General features: G+C 37.5%; 1 protein-coding gene across 1 annotated transcript; it reads left to right on the top strand.

Moving 5' to 3' along the window:
- LOC6578355 (extensin) lies at window positions 1–597 on the top strand. Its single transcript, XM_002004232.1, has one exon. The coding sequence runs from the start codon at window positions 1–3 to the stop codon at window positions 595–597; it is 597 nt and encodes a 198-aa protein (XP_002004268.1).
- Window positions 598–20311: the final 19714 nt, after the last annotated feature.

Genomic DNA, 20311 nt, shown 5'->3' with positions numbered 1-20311 from the left:
ATGAGCTTGAAATTTCATTTGTGCCTTCTGCTGTCACTTTGCTGCGGCTTGGCTTTGGCCAAGGATGGCGCTGACTCGCTGAACTTGCAACTGGAAGAGGACAGTGTTGAGGAGCAGGATACGGTCGATGATGTTTCGAGCACCGAGCTTGAGGGATTCAACGCAATTGACGCATCACCACTTGGTGAAGGGCGGCAGGCTTTCCCTTACCCGTATCCCGGATATCCGTACTATCCGTATTACCCGTATTATCCGTATCCCGTACCAGTCCTGCCTACACCACAACCCACAAATCCAACGGATCCGAATAACCCGACACCAACGCCATTACCTATACCGATCATACCACCACCGCCACCACCACCATTTCCATATCCAGGTTTTGGTCGTCCTGGCTTTCCTGGCTCACATCCTCCTTACGGCTATCCCCACCACGGCTATCCACACCACGGCCATCCAAATCATGGCTATCCACATCATGATCATCACCATGACCATCCGACCCACAAGCCAACTCCACGTCCCACAAAGCCCACCTCCACACATACATCCAAAATCTGCAAGAAGGTTTTGCATTTGGGCATTGTCTGCTTCTAAGGAGAGTTTACCAATTGTATTTAAAACAATTTTTGTATAACTGTATTTATTATTGAGAGCAATAAATGAATTTCATCGGAAACAGTTTAAAATAAAAATTATATTTCTGTATAACTTGAATGAATTGTTATGGGAATTGAATTTTTTCAGTTCCAAGTACAGTGGAGTCTTAATAATTCGTACCCCGTAAATGAAAAAAAAAAAAAGCATTTCGAATTATCGGGATTCTACTGTATATTGATAGATAAAAGATCTAGCGACTTGGATAGACTCGAGGGAAACTTTTAGTCAGGCGAAATTCGGGTAATAGTTGGGTAGACTCAGGGAAAGTCTTAGTCAGGCATTCCCTGAATATTTATTTATTTTGTTATATAGATATATATATATATTTTCCTTTTTTAATGCTTTGAACTTCGCAACGGGTGTCGCACGACTTTGCAATTGAAGTTGACATTGGCTGGAGCTCATTAACACAATTGTCAAGAACAGACTTGTCAGTCCCTGATAATTGGCCACGGATGTTTATTTGGCTGGAAATAAAGTTTTGTTGTGCATACGTGTGTGTAAGTGTGTGAGTGTGTAAATGAGATAGGCTTTGTGTGCGCATTTATTTGATGAGTTTTTAACATTTGAACATCAATTTGCCAGTATGTCAATTTGTCAAACGTGTTGCTCTGGTGACAGTTGGCCGCCAGCGCCAGCGCCGGCGTCAGCGCCAGTGTCGCTGCTGCCAATCAAATAAATATTTAAATTTATCCAATAAAACGCGCTGATAAATATCTTTAAAATGTAAATGTGAAATGCTTGCGACCATAAAAGGCAGCGCGCGCCTAATAAGTTCGTTGACTTTTTACAGTTACTACGATATGAATAAGTAAATGTAAATGTGAATGTGTGCAGTCAAGCAGCAGCAACAGCAACAGCAACAGCAGAACCATCCAAGCCTCATCGAAATGCAGTGCACAGCATTTTTAATAAGTCAATTTCGCTTGCCTCTCACACAGAGCGAAGGTCAAACTAGGCAACTGAGCCGGAGGCAACTAAAACTGGTTGCCACGTAATAGCCGGCTTATTTATCGAGTTTTCTCGACTTGCTGGCGACACTAATTAAATGTTCAACCAAGCTTACTCAATCAAAACAACAAAGATCCAAAAAAAAAAAAAGCGACATGAAAAAATAATTTACATATATTATATAAAAATAAATCTGTATAATTGTAACAATAATAATACAAATAGATATAATTATAATATTAATATATAGATAAAAAAAAAAAAACAAGTTTAAAAAATTTAATTTAATTTAATTGTCCAAAAGTATAAAATAGAACATTAAAAAAAATTTTTTTTTTTTTTTTTTAAATGCATATTATATTTCAATATAAATATAAAAATAAAATAAAAAAACTTAATTAGTTGATAAAAATTGTGCTCTAAAAGACCATCAAAATACGAAAACCATAAAAAAAGAGAAAATAGTATATATTTTTTCAATATCTAAAACTAAAATTTGATTATTTATGGTATCAAAAATTTGTTACTTTAAAAAATTCCATGTTCTAGATTTCAAAATCTTATATTTTTATTTTTATTTTATTGTGAGATCTGTTGGAAAGTTTTAAAACCTACTTTCATTCACCTACTAAAACACTTCTCTCAGTGTAAGGGCAGTTAGTTAAGCAAGTTCCTGACTATATTGTGTATGTGTGTGTGTGTATGTATGTTTTGACAATCGTAAATTCAAGATATTGTTAAAAAAGTTTTCGAAAAGCATAAATCTGCTTCCACAACAACAACAAAACAATAATAACAAGTGGAGCTTTGGCCGCTAACGAGGGAAAGTCCCCTGGCTGAAATCATTGAAAAATAATGCCTATAAATATGCTAAGGAAATTGTCTGTGTGTGTGTGAGTCTGTGAGCCTGTGGCAGTGGCAGAGGCAGGGACAGAGCCAGTTGCTGTCGTTGCCTCTGCGCTATATTCTATATTCTATCCTTTGTGCTGCCTCAATTGAGGCATATTCAAAGGCAAAAACTTTTGCTACCAAAGCGAATGAAGGTCAACAGCGTAATTTGTTTACTTTATGCAAGCCACTTTGCCCAGTTATAACTCGCTCTCTGTGTGTGTGTGTGTGTGTGTGTGTGTGTGTGTGTGTGTGTGTGTGTGAGGATGGTCGATGGGGGTGGCAACGCTTCGTTTCATTTGCAGAGTGGTAGCACTACAATTATCTGTGCTCGCTCTGGCATAGCCTGAAGCCGCGGCACATGCCGCAGATAAATCGAACAACCATCAACTGTCAGCTAACCGATTATTGTTAACTGGGCTCAAAAAGAAAAACAAAACCTTTTAATTACTGGCTATCGGCTAAAAAGCAATTAGACAGCGATTATCATTATAATTCGGTTAATGGACGGCAGCTAATGACTGCATAATGCTGGCTCATTAACCTTAAAATAGTTTGACTCCAATGAGAATTTGATAGGCTGGAGTTGTCATATAAGATGTTGATTTTAGAGTAGCCTAAGAGCTAACTAACTAACTAGCTGCAAAGTATAAGAAATTGCGCTTCTTCCTTGTAAAAGTTTAAATAGTCGGGTATCTTCTAGTTGGGCAATTCGGGCTAAAATATTCTTAGTGGTTTATTGAAATATCTTTAAAGGAGGAGCACAGAACTTTGTATGAAATATTTATGCTTTAATCGGGGAATGGTATATAGATTGTTTATAGAGTGCTTTCCTTGATGAAATAATATATCGATGGTATAGGGCGTTTAAGTGGTATATATAGAATATATATTCCTATTTTCAAATGGAAAGGGCAGAGAGTAAAAGTAAAGAGTATGGGTTCATTTCGTTTAAGTTTAGTGTAGTATAGCTCTACCTCTTTCCTGAACACAATCGTTCTTATATTGACGTTCCCTCTCTCTCTCTCTCTCTAATCTCTTTATCGACTTTCGTACCGACTACCAATATCAGCGCATCATTCAAACCATTCACTTCGTAAACGAGTATAAATCGAGCAATATTTCCGCAGGATTCCTATGCAATAACCTGACGCACGCCATAAAAATGCCAGCATGAGCTAATAGAGCTCGCGTCCATTAACTATATATATATTTATGAAAAGATGCCAAGATGCCCAACCGTGGCCCCTCGGTGGCTGTTTTGAGCCGCGAGCTCACAGAAAAAAAAGTGCAAAAATTTGTTTGCATTCCTTTTGTTAGGGAGGAGCTCTTTGGCTTTCTAGCCTGGCAACGAGGCGAGCAATAAATGGAAAAAAAAAATATTATATAAGAAACGGAAGAACTCGAAGGCGACGGAAATACAATATGAAGTTGGCCTATCAGTTGAGTTACTTAGCCAACATTCTTTTTTATGGCTTCAAATAATTGTGAGGAAAAATGAAAGAGAGAAAACAGAAAAACGAAAGTGAGACGTACAACGAAATTCTCGTTAAAAGCATTTTTCAACTTTCAAGAGCTTTTGGGTAATTACTCACGGAAAAATATACAACTTCTTTATTTTTTGGGAAATTAGAGCAATTAAATTGTGAAGTGTGTGCTATAAAATAGAGCAGTTATTGATAGACTGCAAGGGGAATTTCTAGATTTTTTAAGAGAAGTTTTAGAAAAGTTGAGCAAAAAATGGGCAAATCAAACGAAATGAAATGTTGATTGATTTATCAACTATTTGATTGACTAATTGAATGATAGACTAACTTTTTCTTTGTTATTGGAATGTCTATATAATCGAATTGAATTGTTTCTTTGAGTTCAAGCTTGATTGACTGAGAGTAAAATTAATTGCATGATATGCTATTATATATGTTAAATTCTGTTTAAGCTCTTTTAGGCCGATTTGAATAACTGATGCTGCAACAAAATTCATTAAATTTGTCTTTTACAATTGAAAATATATGTATATTTGGAAAACCTTTTGACTTTTTAAGACTATTTTAAACAATTATTTCGTGTCTTTTATACTCATATAATTCCATAGAATTTTTATGGCTCGACAATTGCACATTGTGTAAGTGTATCCAGCTCTGTTGAGTCACTTCGTTGTGTTATTATTGAATGAATTTCATGCTCTACAATTTATTTCATTTTTTAGTATTATTATCTCATTGCCAACTGTTCTCTTTGCCGCATTTTTGTCGTGGCTTGTGTAATCGCTAAAAGCCATTGTGAGTGGTCTCTGGAAATGGAATATCGAAAAGTGCGCTTTAAGCACCGCTTCATTAAATAAAAGAAGAAAAAATAGAGCCATTCGATTTGCTAATAAGCCAAACGGAGATAATGATTCGCAATGTTGGCCTCTCTGCGAAAGTGCTTCAAGTTTTAATTAGAAACAGTCGCAACGAAGCAAACAGTAATTAACAGAACCATAAAAAAAAATACAGAAAATATAAAATGGGAAATACAAATTAAAAATTGTATTTGCGAGAAATAGAATTTGAATAGAAAATGAATGAATTCAATGAGGAAGCTTTGATAGAAGCAGGAATTTTGGATTTGTCAGGAAATATGTGACGTTAGAGAGAGTGAGAGAGAAAGATAATATTAGTTTTTACAACTAGGAATATATAACTAATTGAAAGCATCTGAGCATAAATGTATTAGCATCAGAACTATACTCAGCCTACCTTATATGCCAGCTGCTAGGATTTTCCTGCTCTCAAGTTCTCTTTGCATCTTTTCATAGAGTAGCTGCCAGTCCATCAGCCTGGCGCTCTAATTTTTCGCTCTATTTTTTCTTCTATTAATAATTATTTCATTCCATTTTCTCGAATGCTAGGCATTTCAATATTTTCAGCTGCTGGGCTTTGCCTTCTACATTGCTTTATGCTCGCTCTATGTCAAAAGTGATTGTAATGAGTTTTTGATATGTGCCACAGAGCAGGAGGGAGACACCAAAGACCAGAGGGCAGACTGGAAAGCCTCCTCTCCTCCTCTCTTTGTCAGTCCCGTTTCTCGCTAAATTTATGACTGTTTCTTGTCAATATTACAAATATTGTCACACCGACAGCTGAGCTGAGTCTGTCAAATTGTCAAAAATATGAATGTGACTGACATATGTCCATCTCTATATATAAATAAAAATCTCTGCATATGCATATATATTTTTGAAATGAAGTACTTTAATTTGACACACTTACACATTTCTTTTTTGCCATTGACCATGCCCTCACTATTATAGTTAGAAAGTGGGAGATATTTTTGAGGTAGTCTGTGAAAGTGAAGGGTATTGCACACACACGCACTTGATAGCGTTTAACAAAAACAAGGAAAAGTTTTTTCTTTTTCTTATGTTGCTGTTTACATTTAGAACACGCGCCCAACGGCTATTTTTGCATGCTTCAGCAACAACAACAACAACAACAAGAGACACGATAAAAAGGCAGCAATGGAAGCTGAAAAACATGGGATATGCAACTACTATATACTCGCCCAAAGCGATGTGAACGATTTGAAGTGAGGAATGCAGACGTTCGCTATGAACTGGAAGCTTTTTGCTGGCATAATTATATAAATCTGAAAAAAGAGATCTGTTCTATGAGATCTGATATGAGTTATTCAAGAGATCAACAGATGCATTCCTCTGCATTGTTCTATTCTGTTCGACTGAACCAGATATAAATGTGAACATAGTGTAAATCACTATATTTGAACTTGTTAATCAAATGAACAATCTAGTTCACAAGCTGTAAGCTAAAAATGGAACTAAGTCATACAAAAGAGCCAGAATATCAACCATGATATACACCTTTTAATAGTGAGTCAGTAAATGTAAATGTTCGTGGCCCGCGAATCGAACTAGTTCAGTGTCCAACCAAATATGCCCCATTTCACCCGGCTCGAGCGCGCATAAACAAAGTTGTCTGTTGGTTCAGGCGTTGAGGCGCATGAGTTGAGTCGCGCGTAGGCGTGTCGCTGCCTCTTTCTTTTTTTAATTTCTTTAAGAGCTAAACAGAAATGGCAAAATAAGCATAATTCCAGGCGCCATAAAAATAAAAACAAAAGCAAAAAAACACACACCAACAAAAAAAAAATAAATAAAATTCACACAATTTGAAAAACGCAAACACTCAGCCACAGCCACAGCCGCAGCGAAACAGCGAAAGTCTAAAGCTGAGAGCTTGAGGCGCTGTGAAGAGGGGGGCGTGGTGCTAGGGCAGCTACTAAAGCGGCCCAAAGCAGTCCAAAGAAAATGGCGGCAGCGAAAGTACAGCTGCAGCTGTTTAATGGCTGCTGTATGTGTGAGTCTGTGTCTGTGTGTGTGTCTCAATGGCTGCCACACTCACGCTGTGTGTGTGCTGGTGTGTGTGTGTCGGAAAATGAATTAAAAAATGTTTACGACTCGACCGCTTGATTTCCAGCACATTGCAAAGTGGCTGAGGCGAGCAGCACACACAGGGGCCAAGGAATTTGTTTCAGATCTCCGTCTTCCACGCTGACCTAACCTGCCTGCACTCTCCCCCTCGCCCACTCTTTAAGAAATTCCAACACATCGATGTGGCCGCCCAAAATAAAAAAGAAAGAAACGTGGATGGGTATATTGAGCAGGAGCAACGAAGCACCACAACCACAACAACAACAACAACTAAAGCGAAGCGTGCAAGTGTTTGTGGCAGCGGTTTTACAATGGCACACGTTGTACCTATGCAAGCAATTGATTTTGTATTAGCGTCTGTTGAGACGGGCTATTAAAGCTGGATATCGATTTAAATCGATTTCGTTGAAGTCGAAGAAGCTATCGGAAACAGAGGTGGAGAGCTGAAGCAAAGCATTTGAAATTGATAATTTAATGGAAATGAGCCTCTTCAAATCATAGAGCTGTAATTAAACGGGCAACAAGAGATGTATGTACAATATAGATCTATAGATCAAAGCAAAGAAGAAGAAGTACAAATAATTGGGAGCGAGTTTTGTTTATAGATCAGCTCAGTTGATTGCTAGATATTTCTGTGCACAGAAATAGTTGAGAGTGGGTAGAGGAAAAACCCTTATACTATATGTATATATTTCGATATATATGTTTCATAGGATAGTCAATTCCATTCCAAAAAAAAATTCCAAGCTGAAGTCTGAAGAAGATGCCGTTAAAATGGGTTTCTCTAGATCCCTTCACCAAATGCCTCCCAGATTATATTCCAATATTCATTTACACTTTGTTGTTTATCTGTTTGCTCGCTTATTAGAACTGTGCTTAACTCTTATTATTTACTTATATTTTAAACGGCTTTTAGTGTCTCACGCCCACTTTTAATTGTCTTTGGCCTTGAAAGCACTCGCGATTACCATGCACAAACGACGAAAAAACAAAAGAAAATAAAAAAGAGCAAAGTTTTAATTATTTCATTGCTTTCGTAGCCAGAAATATTTGCCACTTAAAGCCAACTCGTGGAGCAAATGATGCTGAGCCGAAAGCCACATATTCTACTTTTTTTTTTTAAAGCTAAGATAGTATATTGGCTTTATCGTCATCCAATCAGTATCTTTGTCGATTAACTATAATCATTTATAGCTAAAATCAGTTTTCCTGTTAACTCACTGCTGAACTTGATCGATAAGTATCGGTTTCGATATAATTCCCCCTCTAACGAGCATTAGATAGTTGGTTCAGCTCGATCGCAACGCTTTCTGACTGGTGTTTCTTGTGTATTTTTGAGCTGGTTCAATTTAATAATTGAAAATGGAAACTGTGAATATAGAGGGAAAAAAAGGAAACGGAAAATGGAAATGGAAAATCGGACAAGTGCCCAAGCGAATCCAAATTGACGACTTTCGAATGCTAATTTGTGTGCTGGCTAATTAGCTCGTTGTTTTTCCTAGATTTTTCTGTGTGTGTGTGTGTGGGTGTGCCTCTGTGTGTGGCAGCATAAATTGTTGCATTAACTGTAACTGTTGCAGCAACCAATTAACGTGCCATAAGCTCGGCCCATTAAGGGCGTCCGCAAAATAGTTGCCCCACAGCCAGTTGCAATTGCTGTTTAATTGAGCGCACGGCTGCCGCCCACAAAGCACATTGCATGTTGCATGTTGCACGAGAGAGAGAGAGAGAGAGAGAGAGTGGAAGAGGGAGAGAGGAGGGCGAACACTGTTGAGCAATGTAAATCGCTGCGTAAGCCCAAAGCCAACAAAATGAGACAAAATGTTCAAAGAGCGCATAAGCGCCTCCATAAATTGCATGCAAAGCAAATCGTCGCATGCGGCTCGCCTCAAAGTGGGCAGTGGCAGAGCCATATACCATTTGACAAATTATTATCGAGTTGGCAAGCCCCACGGTTGGTCGGCTTAAAATTTATGCGCTCGCCAGGTAAACCGAGCCGAGCAGCTAAAACAGAGACATCGAGCCAACTCAGAGTCAGACTCAGGCTCAGACTCACGTTCCGCTGCCCCAGTGGGCCGCAGTCTATTAAATCAGTTTCCCGAAATATGGACAGCGACGGCGAATGGAACCCACCAAAAAAAATCGTTATATTTATGGCACGCATTTAGGCAGTGATAAAATATGACAAATGCCTAAAAATATATGCCAAGATGCTGCAATGGCTGCCGCCAAGCCCAGAGAACTTATCTGGGCACATGCATAATTTAAGTCAAATTGACAATAAATCAAAATACTCTCAGCAAATGTTCCGCCTCCCCACCTCCCCACCTGCCCACCTGCTCACCTGGCTGCCTGCTGCGGACACAGGTGCGAGCAGCACATTGCCAATGCCCAATTTTGATGGCCGCAAACGCAAACGCGGCGACAACAAGTGAACGCGTTCGGCTGCCCAACAATTCATTTCAAAATGCTTTTATAATTGTTGTACCCTACGCGGAAGTGAACTACATTAGCTATGTAGAGGCGTTTGTGGATATTTTATTAAAATTTATTAACTAAACTGCTTAACTGCTTTAAGGGTGAGGCAATTGTGGATGATTTTTGGAGAAAGATATGGAAAATTTAATGTTAAAATCAGTTTGTGATATATTTGATTGAATGATTGTCTGATTGATGGTATCTAAATGCAAGAGAGTGAGATAGATATATAATGAAGCTCATGTGAAAAGCGAGCCAATGATATTTATTATATTTCTATATAGGAAGCCGGCTGTAATGGAGATTGGTTAGTAATACATTCAAATCGTGAAAGAAAGAGAGAGAGCGACAGTTTGAGAGAGAAAAGGAGAGAGAGTAAGATAGAGGGAGAAAAGGAGAGAGTGAGACAGGAAGAGACTACTTTGTAGCACAATAGCTATATCTATCTAAGTATTTTTATAGACATACATACATCGGGAAAGAAAGAGAGAGAGACAGCGTGAGAGAGAAAAGGAGAGAGAATAAGATAGAGAGAGAGACAGCGTGAGAGTGAGACTGGAAGAAACTACATTGTAGCACAATAGCTATATCTACCTAAGTATTCGCATAGACATAAATATGGATATGCATATAAATATATAAATTTATATTATTTTAATCTATATATATAAAAGAAAGTTGTGTAAAAGTGAAGACTGCTTATAACTTGATTTGGGCTGAACCAATTTTCATGGTTTTTGATTTGTTGGATTTGTCTCCGCAACGAGTTTAGTATAGGGTCTTAAAAATACTGAAAAAATTTGCCGAATACTTGAAAAACGCGGTTTTTTCCCCAAATGTTCAAATTTTTTTTATACCCAGTAGGCTTGGTAACAGTGACAGTTTTGACAATAGTGTAGAAGTAAATAAACAAATGTAGTCAGTCAGTCTACGGCACAGCCTCAGGCGAACCTGACTATTCATAAAAACGCACATTTGTTAAAAAAAAAAATTTTGAAAAACAATACGCATACGGACAAAAGCAAAATATCTCGAAAGTTCAGGTAGGTATTGTTGAATTTGTTTTTCTCAGACATTATTTTTGTAAATAATTTATATTTGTATTTCTCGACATAATTTTTGTAAATAATTTTTATTTATATTTCTCGATTTCTCGATATTTTATGTGGTTTTGTGCGATTGTGCATATTCAGTATTACTATTAATGAGAATGCCGCGTCCTAGAAGATCTAATCTTTCCCAGCGGACCCATAATGCAATTAGGCTACGGAATACCGCGAGTCAATTATCTGACGAAGAACGAGAAAGGCGCCGCGTTAGTACCCAGCAAAGAAGGGCCTTAATTCGTGCTTCTCAAAGAGAGGCAGCCCGTGAAACGGCAATAAGAAATGGTTCAAGGATTGATTTGAATCGAGCAGCGTTTCGATATGATTGTACCATTGACTACAGCTTGAATCGTTTAGTTTGCATTGGTCCAATGGACGTTGTTTGCCAGCATTGTGGCGCATTGAAGTTTGCTGGTGAAACGCCCGGTTTGTGCTGCCTTAGTGGTAAAGTGACATTGCCATTAGTGGTCTCGCCACCAGAGCCATTGCGTTCCCTGCTTTATGGCGAAACACTAATTATCCAACTGAATTTTTGAACTCCTTGGATGTGCCTGGTTTACCACCGCACAATTTACAACTGAAGGTTGGCTCGGTAGTTATCATGCTTAGAAATTTAAACCAACCAAAACTGTGCAATGGAACGCGTTTAGTAATAAGAAAACTGTTGAGCAATGTTATTCACGCGTCGATACTCAAAGGAAAATTTAAAGATGAGGAAGTTCTTATTCCAAGGATTCCGATGATCCCAACAGATATGCCCTTTGAGTTTAAACGAATTCAATTCCCGATTCGTCTTGCCTTCGCCATGACGATCAACAAATCACAGGGCCAATCTTTGACTATTTGTGGCCTCAATCTAGAAAATGCGTGTTTTTCTCATGGTCAATTGTACGTGGCATGCTCACGTGTTGGCAAACCATCCGCATTATTTGTTCTTGCACCTGACCAAAAAACGAAGAATGTCGTTTACCACAAGGTGCTTGAATGAAAATCTGATTAATAAATTAATTAGAGTGTATCCCAACCTGAACAACATACCTTTTAATCATTTTTTACCTAGAAATAAGGGTAGGGCAATGCAACGCTTGCTGGGACTGCTAGTAATATATATATTATTAATTTATAATAATAGAGAAAAGTTTTGGGAAAGCAAATATCAAATATCTGTGTGATGCATCTATAATGCGATTTAGTTTCTCTGACCTAGCGATTGGTTCATTGAGGATATAAAAAAATGCCTAAGCAACAATACTTCGACTAGACAGAACTCCATTTATAATAAGCTACAATTATTATTGTACAATATTCAAATAGGCATATCTACAATATATATAAAACTCTAATGGCCAGCAAACTAAACCAACTGGACCAACTCAAATCCGTCTTATTGCTCTTTAAATGCCATCCATATTCATGCAATTCAAATGTCTTTCGATGGCGCTCTCTTGTCACTGTCCCTCTAGAGCATTTCGCTTCCCATATAGACCTTCGCACTTAATTGGATGTTTTATACGTTGTTTAAAACGTTTCTGGCAGCGCCAAAATATAAAATATGTATGCGCACTCAATATGCAACGCGAATTTAGATTTATTTTAGACAATTTGATTGCCGATGGCCGCGTTTATTTTATTTTATTTTTAAGCTGCGCTCGAATGTCCAAAAACATATAAATCTGCGGCCAAAGCTAGAAAAATAAATGCAAAAAATATATATATACATACGGCAAAAAGGAAAAACTGGGTTTTTCGTACGTGCCCGGAAAATTTTGCAGTCATCGTTCGTCAGTTGAGTTGGTCAACGCATGCCGCAGCCCGTGACCCCTGCAGCGACCCGGAGCGCAGCTGCTGCATGCAATTAATCAACGCCAGGGTTGCCAGGTAGTCAAAAAAAAAAACATGAAATGAAAAAAAAATGTTTGGAATTGAAATCAGGCATTTTCAAGCTGCACAATTTGTCGACAAAATTAATACTCTAACTGAGTTAGTTTGTAAAATGTTAGTTATAGAGGAATTGAAAAGCATGAAGAATGTGTAAGGTTTTTATATTACAGGTAGTCGAGTTCGAACTATGTATGTCCTATGCAAACTATGATAGAGATAGAGAAAGTTGAGCTATAGCATGACTGAAAAAACGTGCTGGGATTAGCTATGATAACTATATCTATAAAGAATATTGAACTGTATATAGGGCAACGATAAAAACTGAACATGATATATGATATGATCATATGATTGAATAATAGTTGACCAATTGAAAAAACTGAATTAGATCAAGAAATCGAAATCATGCTCTTCTAGGCATTATTCGAATTTCTTATTGTATGCGAGCTATATGATATGAAAATCTAATTTTTAAGTTTTATGAAAAATAGTGAAATATAAATGAAGTCGAGTCTCTTTAATCTATACCCCGCTAAACCGATAAATCGAGACAAATTCTATCCCTTGGATAAAAATAGTTATCGATAATTTAAATTTCTGTGTAAATAGAAAATAACTGGACAGGGGGCCATTTCGAATTATCGGGACTCGACTGCATCTAAATAAGATATAAAGAAATTTTTTGTTGAAGAAATCTATATAACTGTCCTGAAATAAAAGAAGAATGGAACGAGAAGAATACATGAGTGATTTATTGAGCCAAGTTGGGCAAATAAAAATATATTTATACTTATATATAACTACAAAATGCCATAACAAATTCATAGCAACCAAAATTCGCCTAGTGTATGCAGCAAGGGTTTAACGATGTCTGCTGAGTGACAAAGAACGCTGCTTGAATTGAATTGCAAAGCTAAGCAGACTAACTGGCCCCGACGAGCGCAGCCATTCAAGGTGCTCCATGGAGACGAAGAGGTGTCTAAAAGCCGCTAAATATGAACGCGTTGCAAGTTGCGTGTGATGCGTTTGCTTGCTTACTAGCTGATGGTGCTGCTGCTCTTAGATGCTGCTGCTAGATGCTGCTGTTGCTGCTGCTGCTGCTAGATGCTGCTGCTAGATGCTGCTGCTGCTTGGCGTGCTTGAAGCTGAAGCACCTTTCAGAGAGCAGCTGCCACTTCATTTTGTGCACTTTTTTTACGCTGGCTGCAGATACTTGCTGGGCTGTGCGGGGGCGTGGCACATCAGTCAAAGTGCAAGTGGCACTTGTTGCCACTTCATGCCACAAAAAAAGAAGAAGAAGAGAAAGAACGGAAGCAGCAGCTGCTGCTGCAGCCAAAGCAAACGCTTGCCACCCACTCAAGTGGGCGCCTTCAAGTCGCCGCTAAAGCAGCTTGCCGTTTTCTCAGCCAACAGCTGCAGCAGCCCGAACCCCCCTCCTAGTCCCCACTCAGCTCAGCTCTGGCTTGGCTTGGCTTGGCTTGACTGCTCTGCCACTCGCATTAATTGCATCAAAGCCAGGCAAAAATTTTGTGCAAATTCCGCTGGGCAAGTTTTTGGCCACAGCAAATAACAAGCATCTCATATGTCCTTGTAGCGAAGTCCTGCTGTAGCTGCAGCTGCAGCTGCAGCTGTAACTACTCTCCAATTATTTTCTTACAATTTTGAATATTTGGCAAAAGCAACTTAAATTTGCCACCAAAACTCTCGAGCTGTCTGTGTCTCGCTGCGTTTTTAGTTTCAACAAGAGCTGTGCAGTAAGTGGGATTGACGATGAGATGATTGAGAGTCCTCTTCTTACATTCGTTTAGGTAATATGAATATTTAAAAAAAAATATTTGAATACTATGTAAGAGATTTTAACTAAGTTAAATTGAAAAGCTTAGAGAGAGAATTAATGTATGTGATATTAGATATTTATTTATCCAAGACAAATGAAGCTGTCATGAGGTCTACCTTTCCATATTGTTTATATATAGAATATAGAAATAGAAAGCCATGTGATTTAAATGACTCTCTGGTCGCGATAAAAATTCATGAGAAAGATTGTTTTCTACAGCTCTAGTATGTCTCTTATCTTCTAGTTAATCCTAAACTTCGATAGACACGTTTCCTATTTCTTTTTCAGTATTTATTCAAGGACTTTTGGTATGTTGGGAGTCTCTTTAAATGATTGTATTATGAACATTCCATACTCAGTCCTTCAAAACCCATCTATTATGGATCTTCTTACTTCTTCGACTTCTTCATTCTATGCCTCACTTAAAATCATCGCTGCGACCTTAGTTTGAAATTTGAGTTTCTGCCCTACCATAGCTACAAGCTTTCATACATTCATCTAAGTTCTTGATATGCTTAGCTTTAACTTTGATTCCAGGTATCTAAACTTTATTTCAGGTACTCAAACTACTTAGACTTTAATCCGCTTTGCAGCTCTAGTATAAGCCGGATTTACTTGTGGCATATACACTGAAATGAACAAACTGAAGTGAAGGCCATAACAAATTTTATAATCAAGTAGCTATACTCTAAAATATCCCTCTTCTTCTTCTTCAAGCCAACTTTACTCAGTCTGCATTGACTTTGAATGAGTTTTCTGCAATTCCATATTTCAAGAGAATCTCTTATGTTTGAATATTTTCATATGTATATGCGTCTGTCATCAATCTCATCCAGCAGCATTATCAAAAATGCTCCAAATATTCATTTATCAACAATTTGTTCTTCATAATATTCCCAACTAGAAATTGTTGAAAATAATTTCACATAATTAGTTAAACATAATCAGAATCTCAGATAATGAACTAAAATTCCATGTTTATTATAAGCACATGAACCAATCTAAATATCGTCTACAATATTTATGCAGTGCACTACTGAAAGCTGCAAATAGATCGAAACATTTATTTTTATTGCTTTTAAACTCATTTCTTTGGGGCAAGATAAAAAATGAAAACGAATATAAAATTGTCGTTTGGCCAATGCAAACGGCATTTGGTAAATTGTGGGCGAATGTTGCCAGAGTTCATGGACCAAATAACTGAGAGTGTGTCTATGTGTGTGTGTTGTCTGTTTGTTGTTGTTGTTGTTGTCATACCGCAAGGCCTGTCTCAGCTCTATTGCATTGTGCTAAAAGGATATGTGTGCAATTTCCCTGGGGAAATTTATGCAAATAAAATAGCAAATAAATTTTACAATTTCATGTGCAGAACAACAAAATACAAGCAGTGTGCAGTCCGTCAATCAGTCAGTCATTCAATCATTCATGCATTCATTCATTTACTCACTCCCTCAATTCATTTGATTTGCATTTATTTTGTTTAGCTGGCCTCGACTTTGCTTTAACTTTTGCAAGGTTTTGTCAATTGGGGTTGCCCTTTGTTTGTCCAACTCAAGCTGTCTCCCTCACTCTCTCCCTCACTCTCTCTCTCTCTCTCTCTTGCTACCTCTGTTCTACATTGCATTTGGTGGCACACTGCTCATAAGTTGATTCATAAATTGCGACTCCCAGAAGACTCGGATCATTGGCGAATGCCTGGCATTTAACAGCTGTCTAGACAACCGACCTTGGTACTTCATAATAATGCGCATACGTATTCGTATCGCATTCATTCTGTGACGCGACTAGGTGTCTGTGTGTGTGTGGGCGTTACGTATATCACAAAAAAAAACTTTAATTGCTCAAAACGCCTTCAGCGTCAAACTTTTTTAATCATGAATGTGCGCATTTAACAGCTGGTCGACTTTTCATACGCACACACACACACACACAGACACACCGCTACCACATGCACCCCCATCCTCACACACACACACACTTGCACGATTTGCCTTTGGCTACGCATTTTCACACTCAACTAAATCCACAAAAATTTGACGGGGGACAACAAAATAGAAGCCACGACTAACAAATACCCCAAGCTTTTTGTTGATTTTCTCAACCCATTGGAAATGGAAAATCAAGGCTTAAAATGTATACTTATTTTTATTCTCTCCTTTTCTTTGCAGTTCATATTAATTGAAAGCGAATCAGCCGAGGACATCTAATATGTATATATTTAATTTTATTTTTTTTTTTCGGTTTTGGTTTTTTTGCCTAAAAGAAAAGGAAAAAGTTATGTATATAAATCAAAATGTGAATAAAAGTAAGTCAGTCACTCAATCATCATATCATAAGATCACATGATAATATACAAAAGTTTTTAATTAAATATTTAATATATTTAGAATATTAAATTAAATTTTTCAAAAAAAAAGTAATAAATTATTTTTTACAATTATTCTAACAAATTTTTTAAAACCATGAATAATATATTTTAAAATTATTTTTCTTTACTTACTTTCCCTTTCGTTACAGAGAATTTTAAGGTAAAGCTGGAACTATTTATCAAACATTTTTCTCTGTGAAAAATAAGTGTCAATTGTTGTTGTTTTTTTCCTTTTTTTTTTTTTAATAATAAATTTTTTTTAGAAATATATTACAGACATTTATGATGATGGTAAGTCAAAACATGTGTTTTTTTTTTATGTTTTTTTTAAGGCTTAACATAACAGTATTTGAAATTTTTAAACAAAGAACAATTCAACAAGTTTTTATGTATTTTGATATTACAAATAACTCTTTGTTCAGTTTCATTCATATTTTGTTTATAACTTGTTATCGTAACTTTTGCACCTTTTGTTATAGGGTATGCATATATATATATATATAGATATAGATATGTTTATATATAAGTATGTTTGTATGTAAAGCAAAATGTTGTCAGCATACCGTCTAAAGTTTGTGGTTATTTTTGCCGCTGCTGCTGTTGTTGTTGTTGTTGCTAGTCTGTTTGTTTCAAATGGATTAGAAACAACTTTGTCTGCAGCTCCGAGCGCCAAGCGCCAAGCGCCGAGAAAGTATGCAAAAATTATTGAAATTGAGCATTCAATTTATTTGCAAATAGCTTGCCATATATTTCCAACAGCTTTTGCCTTGTTTTTCCGCATACACATATGTATGTATGCATGTGTATGTGTGTATATATATTTTTTTTCTACACAATCTCATATGTGGAAAATTACAGCAGAGCTGGCAGAAGGGGGTTAGACAAAAGTTTAAGGATAACTGAAATGTACGCACGAAGGCGCCAACATCTATTAAGCTTCAATGGATGAATCTACACATACAAGGATATATGAGGGGATACAAAAGAGTGCGTGTGTGTGTGTATGTGTGTGTGAAGGCGTTAGCTGGCTGCTCAAATATGTATAAATTGAAATCAATAATTATTTCCATATCATTAGATGCCAAAAGCGAAATGAAATGAAAAGCAAATTATATGCTAAACAAAAAGTCGTAGATTTTTAGATTGCTTGAGTTTCCTTCAGGCACACACGCACACACACACACACACACATGCACAAAGCTATATTTGTATGATGTGTGCTGTCCTTGCGACAGATGTCCTTGCCTGCTCCTGCAAAACAATCGCTGGAATTTCTCTTTGTTTATCTCGCACAAGTGTGTGTGTGTGTGTGTTGCCATTGATTTGAAACGTTGGCCAAGTTAAATGAAAACTGGCCCCCCGCCGCGCTCCAAGCTAATTTTTATTTATGTGCAAAGTGTTTTGGTGAAGGGGGGCAGAACGCATGCCCGACTACCAAACACCCTACAAATAATCTATAATCAAATCGAAATCTCTATTGTGTCGCAAGTGTTTATCTCTGTTTGCAATATATCAATTTAAGGGACAGCAGCTGCTACCCCATTCACACCCCTCGAAGTCACCAGGGTATATTTGTGAAAGCGTATGCATGCCGAAAATATTTTATGTCATGCAACCCTGAAAAGGTGAAAATTTGTGTTTTTGGGACAAAGTGTGGAAACCAACGCACGTGTGCGTTGAGAGGGCGCCATAAGGAGCTGATTTGATGTGTCAAGCGATACAGATCTCATGCCAGACAAAAACAGAGTCATTCCAGAGATGCCTGCATATATAGTATATCTGAGTTAGTGTATTGCCACAGAAAATCGAATCATAGAACAGTTACGTTTATGGCCCTGATGATGCACGAAGATATATATAGGAAGGCCAAGCCCTAGCAAAGCTAACTCTTTATGTAAATTTGCTGTATACAATAAACAGAATATTCCTAATCATAATCAAAGGATAGTTCCATAAAAAACTAAAAATTATTGAGCTCATTAAACTTTTTGTCTACTCAATAAAAAACTTTTCACAGTATTTATTTGGAAGAATAGAAAAGGGTATCTCCATGAGTTGATTTTAGTAAAGAATTTAAGGTTTCGGTAGGGGTATGTCTACATAAAATGATGACATTGGAAAGTTATTATTCAGTATAAAGAAAGTAATTTCTTACATTGGAAAAACTTTGGGATATTCCCATATATAATATAAAACTGCTGAACAGAATCTTTCAACTAACTGTACTTCAATTTTATTCAAGTGAAGGGTATTTCCAGAATAATATACAAATAATACTAGATATATATTTTATGACTCTAATAAAAAGTCTATCGAAAATTCTCATATGAAAATGGTATTCTCACACAAACAAAGAAATATATTTAAGAGATAATTTGTAAATTGGGTTACGTACCACACTAAAACAATTTATGATATAAATAATAAGCAAAGGTATGTTACACTCTAAAACAAAACAAGAGGAAGAGGGGTAGTCCCACACACTTTCATAAAAGGCATGCATACGATATTTAATTCATAAGGAAAGATTTTTCTCACCCAAAAGTAAAGCATAGTTTAATATTTCAAGGGAAGCCCAGACAATTCCCACTCCAAGTGAAAATTTAGCTTTTCAATTAAAGGCATTCCCAAGCATAAATAAAGCTATTATAGAGGAATTTTTCAAAAGGAGGTATTCTTTCGCAGCTAAATAAATTAAATTATTAATTGCATTTCAAAGTTCTCAAGGTTAGATTTTAAAATGAGGACAACAGAGCGCCGGTTGCCCTGGGAAAGCAACACGTAGCCTTCTAAGGCATGCTAAGACCCAGTTGATTTGATCTTTCGGCAGATTAAAATTTAATGCTCGACAACCACGCGAAGCAAACAAAAGCAAAGCGAAAAAGTTTAGCACACGCTCAGCAAATAGCGGAACTTAAGGCGTGGAGTGTAATGTACACGAAACTGTGGCACGCTGCGTATACGTAACGTAACGTAATGAGATGCTTATGCGGTATTTAATTAAAGCCAGCCAAAATGGTGGCCCACACACGCACACACCCACACACCCACACACACACTTCAGCTGGCATTGCAACAATCACAAAGGCACTAAACAACAAACCAACAGGCAACAGTCAACAATATTCAATAATTAATATGCGACTGGGCCACTTTGACCTCAATTTATCAAGTTTTGATTTATTGTGAAGTTGTAAAGTGCAAAACCTCTCTAACCTGTCGTTGCTCGCTCACAGTTGAGCTGAATGTGGAGAGGGATGGGTGGGGCTGGCGCTGGGCTGGGGCTGGGCTGAGGCTTGGACGATTGGCTGCCACAAAGCGGCTACAATTTGGCTCAGAGCCAGGTAGCAAGGCAGCAAGGCAGCGGATATAATTGGCCTGGCCAGCAGCATTTGTTTGGCTTCGCCTCGTTCACCTGGCAACAGCACAACAAGCAATTGCACTCCACTCGAACCCGATTAAGGATCATTGGCGCCAGCAGCAGGAGCAGCAGCAGCAGCAGCAGCAACAGCAGAAGCCGAAGCAGAAAAAACGCCAAACGTTGCGAACACACGGAGAAAGAATAATTGTATGTGTAAATAATTGATGGCAATAAACGAATCGCATGAAGGCGATTTCCCACTGAGCTGTTAAACCGCAAATGAGTCTCGCCAACGACCGGCGGTTGGGCGGTTGGGCGGTTGGGCGGCTGGGCGTTTGGATTGGGTAAATGT

Source organism: Drosophila mojavensis, unplaced genomic scaffold, assembly GCF_018153725.1.
Source record: "Drosophila mojavensis isolate 15081-1352.22 unplaced genomic scaffold, ASM1815372v1 contig_80, whole genome shotgun sequence".
In the NCBI taxonomy this organism is placed as follows: Eukaryota; Metazoa; Arthropoda; class Insecta; order Diptera; family Drosophilidae; genus Drosophila; species Drosophila mojavensis.
The sequence above is the reverse complement of the archived record's forward strand: the minus strand, read 5'-3'. Positions and strand labels throughout refer to the sequence as shown.